At 58.4% G+C, this 9,047-nt stretch overlaps 1 protein-coding gene and 1 long non-coding RNA gene across 2 annotated transcripts in view; one reads left to right on the top strand and one right to left on the bottom strand.

Moving 5' to 3' along the window:
* LOC108301747 overlaps positions 1-2,951 on the bottom strand; it is a 4,708-nt gene extending 1,757 nt beyond the window's left edge. The window contains exons 1-3 of the long non-coding RNA XR_001824000.1: positions 2,563-2,951; positions 1,526-1,581; positions 657-735 (exon numbers count right to left, since the gene is read on the bottom strand). This is a non-coding gene — a long non-coding RNA (uncharacterized LOC108301747). The remainder of the gene's footprint in view (positions 1-656; positions 736-1,525; positions 1,582-2,562) is intronic.
* Positions 2,952-3,261: 310 nt separating this feature from the next.
* On the top strand, positions 3,262-6,518 carry SOCS3 (suppressor of cytokine signaling 3). Its single transcript, XM_017524998.2, has 2 exons — positions 3,262-3,565; positions 4,129-6,518. Exon 2 carries the CDS (start codon positions 4,217-4,219, stop codon positions 4,892-4,894), a length of 678 nt encoding a protein of 225 aa, XP_017380487.1. The 5' UTR covers positions 3,262-3,565; positions 4,129-4,216; the 3' UTR covers positions 4,895-6,518.
* Positions 6,519-9,047: the final 2,529 nt, after the last annotated feature.

Raw genomic sequence — 9,047 nt, forward strand, 5'->3', positions numbered from 1 at the left:
AGAAAAGAAAAGAAAAAGAAGAAAAGAAGGCAAAAGAGAAGCTTGGTGGCTGGCGGACCTGTTTCAAGACAAGCAGCTCTCTGGGATGTATCTTCCACAGGAGATGCGTGCTTCCCCCAAACCAGGCAGCCTGCATCCATAGCCGACCGTAGGAACCAAAGCTGCAGCAGCTCAGCTCACTCCTCCCCCTCCTCAAAACCTCCCCAGTGCCTTCAACATCATGACAGTTAACACGCAGTGAGCACTTCCCATGTGCAAAGCACTACGCCCAGCATTTTGCCTCTGTGAGCTCCAGACAACTCCCTAAGGTAGGATCTACTCTCTAACCAGTTTACAAATGAGGAAACCGAGGCACAGCTGGCAAGTCAGGTTGCCTAAAGTCACATAACTACCAGGTGATAGAGCCTGAACAGCAGTTTGATCTCCTGAGTCAGCAGGCAGGGAGCCCCCCACCTACCACCTCACTCAAGGTTGGGGGGCCCTCATCAGTTGCCCCAGCCATCTCCCCCTGCAGGATTTACCCAGCATGTCTGTCTTCCAGCGCTTTGCCCTGTGCCTGGCAAAAGCAGGTTCTCAGCAAGGGTTTGTGGAATGGATGAATGAACTTGACTTGTGTCAGAGCACTGTAATTTACAAAGCACTTTCTCGTCCATTACCTCACGGGCTATTCCTTGAGTCTTCCTTGCCTTCCACTGGGCTCTGCCCAGAAGTATATGGTCATTCAGCCACGTAACACTGAATGGATGAGAAAAAGAACGAACGGATTACAGAGAGAGGGAGAATCCATTTCATTACCCTGCAAGCATTGTGACGGCAAAACCAGGTCCTACTCATCATTCTATATCAATGCCCAGTGCCTTGCCTGGTGCATGGAGCTCCATGTTTGTGAAAAGTGTTGAATAAGCCACTTTCCTCCTCTGCTCTCCTCGTAGGCTGGAGGGAGAGTCGGACGGGATTACTTCTATTTCTATGACACTATGATGGGCAGAGTCTTTTCAATTTTTTTAAATTTCAAATCTCTCATGGGAAAAAGTTCTTTTTCTTTCTTCCTTCCCTTTTTTTGAGACAGAGTCTCACTCTGTTGCCAGGGTGGAGTGCAGTGGCACGATCTCTGGCTCACTGCAACTTCTGCTTCCTGGGTTCAAGTGATTCTCCTGCCTCAGCCTCCTGAGTAGCTGGGACTACAGGTGCACACCACCACGCCCTACTAATATTTATATTTTAAGTAGAGATGGGGTTTCACCACATTGGCCACAATGGTCTCAATCTCTTAACCTTATGATCCACCTGCCTCGGCCTCCCAAACTGCTGGGATTAAAGGTGTGAGCCACCGAGCCCTGCCTTTTTTTTTTTTAAACAGGGTCTCACTCTGTTGCCCAGACTGGAGTGCATGGCTGACTGCAGTCTTGACCTCCTGGGCTCAAGCCATCCTCTCACCTCAGCCTCCTGAGTAGGTGGGACTACAGGCACAGGCCACCATTCCTGGCTAATTTTTTCTATTTTTTGTAGAGACAAGGGTGCTCACGTTGCTGCCCAGGCTGCTCTTTAACTCCTATGCTCAAGTGATCACCCGGCCTTGGCCTGCCAAAGGTAAGGAAAAGGTTCTGGCTCCTATTTTACAGATGGCAAAACCGAAGCCCAGAGAAGCTGTGTGTCTTGTCCAAATCTCGTTTAGTCCCCAAGACATGCTGGAGAGAGGTGATGGCACAGACTGAGGATACAGTGGCAAAGACAGTACACACCTATCAATTCCCCGACCCCTGAAGGGCCGGCTCTGGGCTCTGGAATCCCAAGCTCCCAGTCCCTGGCAGCAGTCTCTTCCTTCCCTTTCAGCAACTCATTATCCTGGTATCTGGGAAGAGCGCAGGGCCCCAGGCCCACAGCCCCTGCATCCGGAGGCGAAGATCTAAGTGCCACTGAGGCAGTTCCCGGGTGTCTACCACACCGCACTGCCCATATGGGGACAAGATGACAAAACGTGCCATCCTTCATAAAGCTGGCCCCGGGTCTCCAAGCCCAAACTATCTACATCAGTGCCAACGTGACCAACAGCAAACCAATCTGTCACCTCAATCACCTCCTCTCCCCCCTTCTGCCCCCTCCCCGCCAGTGATTAGATCCTCCCCGCACCCCAAGAGAGGCAAGGGGGCACATCCCAGAGGGTGAGGGCCATTGGGCAGTAGCTTGAACCCCTGAAAACTGCTTTCCAGAAATCCTCTCCTGCTAGAATTGTATTCCCAGGTCTGACCCCAGCCAGGGGCGTGAATTCCCGGTTCTCCGCCACGTCTCCTACTCCGGAGCCAGTCACTCCCGCAGACCCCTGGCGAGCCTGTTCCAGGGCCTGGGGCGCGCAGCTCCAATCTGCAGTCCCCTAGGAGACCCCAGGGCGCCCTCTGGCGGACGCGAGACGCGGGTTGGGGCCTTCGTTCCCCCTCCAGCTCTCCAGCCGCGCGGAGAGCACCTGGCCTTACCCACACCGGACCAAGTGGGTTTGCAGAATCCAATGCATGAAAGCGCTTTCATAGAGGGGGCTCAACACCCGCGTCAGGGTCGGCAAAGAACCTGGCAGTGCGCCAAGGCCAGGTAGCTGCCACGCAAGGGCGTCCCCTGCAGCCCCGGGTCTCCCCCCCGGAACCTGCCCGCAGGTGACGGTCGCACGCCTCCAACCTCCCGCTCCCGGTCTGCCCCCGGCCCCGCGGCCTGGCTGTGGGGTAGCCCCACTTCCCTTTTGGCTGGGCCGGGCCGCCTGGACCCGCCATCGGGCCTTCGGGGAGGCCCAGGTCGCGGCGAGGGGGTGTCCCCGCGGGGTCCGAGAAAAGGGGAAGGGGAACCGGGAGGTTCTCCAGGTCGGCCTCCTAGAACTGCCCTCGCTCCCGAAGCGGCGCCCCCGCCTCTGCCAGAAATTGGCCTTCTTAGAAGGGAGGGGCGTGAGGGGAAAGTGTGAATGAGAAGTTGGGGGCGGAGCGCGCGGCGGGGAGGGGCCGCTGCCAGGAACGCGCCGCCGGGGCTGGCGCCGCGCCCACCGGCCGCCTCGGCCGCCTCCCGTCGCGCTTTGTCTCCGCGCGCGTCCCTCCCGGTCCCTGCCCCTGCTCGCGGCCCGCCCTCGGCGCCCGCGGCCTCTCCCCGCCCTCCGCGCTCAGCCTTTCTCTGCTGCGAGTAGTGACTAAACATTACAAGAAGGCCGGCCGCGCAGTTCCAGGAATCGGGGGGCGGGGCGCGGCGGCCGCCTATATACCCGCGAGCGCGGCCTCCGCGGCGGCTCCGACTCGGACTCCCCGCGCCGCCGCCGCCGCTCGGGCCCCGCGCGCTGCCCGCCGCCCGCCCGGCCCAGCTCCCGCCGCGGCCCCTCGCCTCGTCCCCGCCCGGTCGGCCCCGGAGTGCGCAGGGGGCAGGGCGGGCGCCCCGGGGAAGCTCGAGGGACGCGCACGCCAAGGCTCCTTTGTGGACTTCACGGCCGCCAACATCTGGGCACAGCGCGGGCCACCGCTGGCCGCCGCGCCGCCGCCTCGCCTTGGGGGCCGCAGGGGGCTCAGCCCCAAGGACGGAGACTTCGATTCGGGACCAGGTAGGAAGGAGGAGCACGGCGTGGGGAGGTTGCTCGCTCAGTCCCGGGAGCTTTTCCCGGTTTCCCCTCCCCTTCCCGGGTCTTTCCCGTCTGGGAGGGGACGAGGTAGGGGCAGAGCGGATGGAAGCCGGAGATCCCGGGTTCCCGGAATACTCCGGCCCGGCCCTCGGGCTTCTCCGGTCCCCTCCCCATCCCTGTGCCTCGGGTTTCTCCCTCCGTCCACACCGCCCGTGGCCACCGGACTGAGCGGCGCCCAGACAGTCCCGGGGGCCCTTCTCTCGCTCCCCACCCGGCCGCACTCCTGGAGACCCAACTTCCGCGCGCGAGTTTCCCACGCTGCGCCCTGGCCGTGCGCGCCGGGGAAGGGGCTGCCCGGGGCCACCCTGCCGGCAGGGGCGGGAGTCGTGCGGGCTCCGCGGGACGCCGGGATCCGAGCGCGGACCCAGGCGAGGGCCTCCGGGCCAGTGAGTGCCCCAGTCGCTCGGCGGAGACAAGGGAGCCGGGGCGGGCCTGGCGCGCTGGAGGGTTCCGGGCACTCACGCTGTGCGCCTTCCAATCCGCAGCCCCCCGGGATGCAGTAGCGGCCGCTGTGCGGAGGCCGCGAAGCAGCTGCAGCCGCCGCCGCTCAGACCCACGCTGGCTCCGTGCGCCATGGTCACCCACAGCAAGTTTCCCGCCGCCGGGATGAGCCGCCCCCTGGACACCAGCCTGCGCCTCAAGACCTTCAGCTCCAAGAGCGAGTACCAGCTGGTGGTGAACGCAGTGCGCAAGCTGCAGGAGAGCGGCTTCTACTGGAGCGCAGTGACCGGCGGCGAGGCGAACCTGCTGCTCAGCGCGGAGCCCGCCGGCACCTTTCTGATCCGCGACAGCTCGGACCAGCGCCACTTCTTCACGCTCAGCGTCAAGACCCAGTCTGGGACCAAGAACCTGCGCATCCAGTGCGAGGGGGGCAGCTTCTCTCTGCAGAGCGACCCCCGGAGCACGCAGCCCGTGCCCCGTTTCGACTGCGTGCTCAAGCTGGTGCACCACTACATGCCACCCCCTGGAGCCCCCTCCTTCCCCTCACCACCTACTGAACCCTCCTCCGAAGTGCCCGAGCAGCCGTCTGCCCAGCCCCTCCCTGGGAGTCCGCCCAGTAGAGCCTATTACATCTACTCCGGGGGCGAGAAGATCCCGCTGGTGTTGAGCCGGCCTCTCTCCTCCAACGTGGCCAGTCTTCAGCATCTCTGTCGGAAGACTGTCAATGGCCACCTGGACTCCTATGAGAAAGTCACCCAGCTGCCTGGGCCCATTCGGGAGTTCCTGGACCAGTACGATGCCCCGCTTTAAGGAGCAAAGGGCGCAAAGGGCATGGGTCGGGAGAGGGGCCTACATCCCCTCTCCTCCGTGGCACATGGCACAAGCACAAGAAGCCAGCCAGGAGAGAGTCCTGTAGCTCTGGGGGGAAAGGGGGCGGACAGGTCCCTCCCTTTGCCCTCCCCCTGCAGAATGGGGCAGTTGGACCTGGAATGTCTTGGAGGGAAGGGGGAGTGCCACCGGTGTGCTCCCTGCCACTCCAGCTTCTCCGGAGGCGCCAGCTGGCCCGGTGGGGCCATAGCAACCCCAAGTGGATTCTTCTCCGATTCCTCAACTTCCCCTCCGCTTCCAAACGGGACACTTCGGGAAGGCTGAACTAATAAGAACTGCCAGGGAATCTTCAAACTTTCCAGCAGAACTTGTTTGCTCTTTGATTTGGTTTAAACCTGAGCTGGTTGTGGAGCCTGGGAAAGGTGGAAGAGAGAGGGGTCCTGAGGGCCCCAGGGCTCCAGGCTGGGTAAGGAAACGGCCACACACCCCGCCCACCCCAGGCAAGGAGCAAGGTGTCATGCTCCTCCCCCTGGCTCCAGGGAGAAGGACTTGGAGTGACCTGAAGGGAACCATACTGGTGCCCCACATCCGCTCCCCTGGGACAGCCATAGAAAACACAGGTTCCAAAGTCTACCTGGTACCTGAGAGCCCAGGGCCCTTCCTCCGTTTTAAGGGGGAAGCAGCATTTGAAGGGGATGGTGGGCTGCTCAGCTGGTCTCCTTTTCCTGCTCATACTATACCTTCCTGCACCTGGGTGGATCGAGGAGGAGGACGGAGGAGACAGGACGTTTTTCACCCCAGGATCCTGGTAGAGAAGACAGGGGATCCTACTCTATGCCTCCTGACTACGTCTGGCTGAGAGATTCGCCTTAAATGCTCCCTGTCCCATGGAGAGGGACCCAGCATAGGAAAGCCACACACTCAGCCTGGATTTGTGGAGAGGCCGAGGGACTCACCGGAGGGCACCCAGCCAGCCCACAGCCAGGGAAGTGGGAGGGGGCAGAAACCCATGCCTTCCAGCTGAGCACTGGGAGTGTTAGCCCAGTAAGTATTGGCCAGTCAGGCGCCTCCTGGTCAGAGCAGAGCCACCAGGCCCACTTCCCCCAGCCCTGCACAGCCCTCCCTCCTGCCTGGGTGGGCTGGAGGTCATCGGAGAGGCTGGACTGCTCCCACGCCAGGTGCTCCCGCTCTGCCATAGCACTGATCAGTGACAACTTACAGGAATGTAGCAGCGACGGAATTACCTGGAACTGTTTTTTTTTTGGGGGGGGGTGGGGCAGCAAGGAAACAAACACAAAGTTTTCTGTGTCAGGTATTGGGCTGGACAGGGCAGCTGTGTTTGGGGTGGTTTTTTTTCTCGACTTTTTTGTTCGTTTCTTGTTTTTTAACAATGTTTACAATCTGCCTCAATCACTCTGTCTTTTATAGAGATCCCACCTCCAGTCCTCTCTCCTCCCCCTACTCAGGCCCTCGAGGCTACTAGGAGATGCTTGAAGAACTCAACAAAATCCCAGTCCAAGTCAAACTTTGCACATATTTATATTTATATTCAGAAAAGAAACATTTCAGTAATTTATAATAAAGAGCACTATTTTTTAATGAAAAACATGACTTGAGCCTTTTCTCCACCTCCCACCCCCCTGCCTTGCTTTCTCTTTCACCCACACCCACACTCTGCATCGGAGAGGAGGGTGAGGTGCTGAGGGTGGCGGCTCTGCCCCCTCGCTGGAATCAAATACGTCTCAGCCTTACGTCAGCACGCCCGCCCCGTGTGTCACTGACAAGCTAAGGCAGCCACCTAGACTGTTACTGAGAGGGGTAATTCCTGCAAGTCTGATTCAGATCTGACCAGAATATGCAAAGCAAGTTCGAAGGAAGCGCTTCAAAGGGCTTGCAGGGAGCAAGCTGAGCTGTGGTCAAAGCTTTTAGAGGCTCCAGGCTATTAGAGGAGCTCGGGCTCCTTGGCAGAGAGTCGTTCCGAGAACGCCCAGACAAGGGGTCCTGGTTGTGACCTATGACCTCAGCCTAGCCAGATCACTGGAGGTGGGGGAGGGGTGGTCCTGAAGCAAATCTTGCAAGCAGGTGGAGCACCCCCGGGGGGTGGGCATTCAGGGGCTTCCTGGCCACTGCCTGCTTCCCTTCCCCATTCCTAGGTGCCCCAACCTGAGCACCGGATAGAATCACCCTCCTCCCAAAAAGCACCCATCTGTCCATCTCTCTATATTTTTCTGACACAGGGTCTCACTATGTTGCCCAGGCTGGTCTCCAACTCCGGGGCTCAAGGGATCCTCTCCTCAGCCCATCTATTTTTAGTCACTCTCACTTAACCGCTAAGGGGCATTTGGAGGTTACCTGGATAACCACCTGGTCCCACAGGGCCGGCATTCTCATCCCCATATTCTCAGACACGGCCGTGTGCCCCATTCCAGCCTGGATTTGGACTGGTCACTCCTGGTGCCTAGATTGGTGCTCAGTAAATATTTGTCAACCAAGTAGGGGCAGCAACTCAGGTTCAGGGAGGTTAAGCAACCTGTCCAAGGGCACACCACTTAGTAATAAAGGGAAAAGAGGATTGGAACCCAGAAGCATTTGATTTCCAAAGCCCATGCCCCTCTGCCTCTCTATACACTCGGCATGTACCTGCGCTTCCCTGGGATGAGTCCCTTCTCAAAAGCCAAGAGGTTAGTACCCTTCCCCCCAACTCTGGCGTTTCGGCGCTAGGGTTCCTCTAATAGCAAAAAACATCTCTCCGTCATTCCAGCACTTCGGGAGGCTGAGGTGGGCTGATGGCTGGAACCCAGAAATTCAAGACCAGCCTGGGCAATATAGAGAGACCCTGTCTCAATTTTAAAAAACCAAAACAAAAACACCTTCTCTGAGGTATTCTCCTTTCGTGCTTCCTTCTCCTCCAACCCCCCTCCCCGCCACCACCTGGAACCACCACCTGACACCTGGGAAGTGAGTGTTAGCCCCAAGTCAGGGGCCCTCATCTGTCTCAGATGACACAGATGCCAGAGCCTCTTCCAGGCCCCTTTGCACTCAACATACTGCTCCAGGAATTGGTGTCCAAAAGGCAACAGAGCATAAATAAACAAAGTCATTTTTCTTTCCTATTTCCTGGACTTTTGGAGAAAATGACCTAAAGTGACAAGAAGGGGTCAGGCCAGGCAAGAGAAAGCTGAAGGGACAGAGCATGTGGGAGCCACAACAGAGGCATCGGAAAGGAACTCCAGACTGAGAATGCACACCCAGGTAGGGCCACCTTCCCAAAGCACAAGCGTAGGAAAGGGGGTGCAGGGGGGCGTGGCTCCCCATTGCCTTCCAGGAGGATGATGGGTCTTCCTTGCCTTGGAGTCTGCTGTCAGCCATCACCACCGTCAGCTCCACAGAGCTCCCTTCCACAGGAATAACAGCCATGAGGGAAGCGTGAACCTGGGGTCCCTGTACTTTTTTTTGAGACAGGGTCTCACTCTGTCACCCAGGCTGGAGTGCAGTGGCGTGATGATAGCTTGATGTAGCTTTGAACCCCCAGGTTTGAGTAATCCTCCCACCTCAATCTCCCGAGTAGCTGGGACTACAGGCACATGCCACCACAACCAGCCAGCTATTTTTTTGTTTTTGTATATTTTGTCGAGACAGGCTGGTCTCGAACTCCTGAACTCAAGCGATCCACCAGCCTCAGCCTCCCAAAGTGGTGGGATTACAGGCATGAGCCACTGTGCCCGACCAGTGGGTCCCTGTCCTTGACCCAGAAGGCAGCTGTTTAGCTAGGGTGTCCAGTGTTCATTGAATGCTAGCAAAAGAATTTGACCTTCTCTGGCCAGGGAGGACGTAATATTCCCTGCCCACCCCAGGAAGGTTGAACCTTGGTTTTGTGGCGTTGCAGAGGCAAGAAGACCATTGCCCATCCCAACCTTCCTCTGTCTCTCTTATTATTTATTTTTATTTTGAGATAGGGTCTTGCTCTGTCACCCAGGCTGCAGTACAGTGGCAGGGTCACAGCTCACTGCTGCCTCTAGTCCCCGAGGACAAGCAATCCTCCCACCTCAGCCTCTTGAGTGGGTGGGACTACAGGCACACACCACCACACTTGGCTAATTTTTGTACTATTTGTAGAGACGAGATCTTGCTATGT

The sequence above is a fragment of the Cebus imitator genome, unplaced genomic scaffold (genome assembly GCF_001604975.1).
Source record: "Cebus imitator isolate Cc_AM_T3 unplaced genomic scaffold, Cebus_imitator-1.0 Scaffold36, whole genome shotgun sequence".
NCBI classification, from domain to species: Eukaryota; Metazoa; Chordata; class Mammalia; order Primates; family Cebidae; genus Cebus; species Cebus imitator.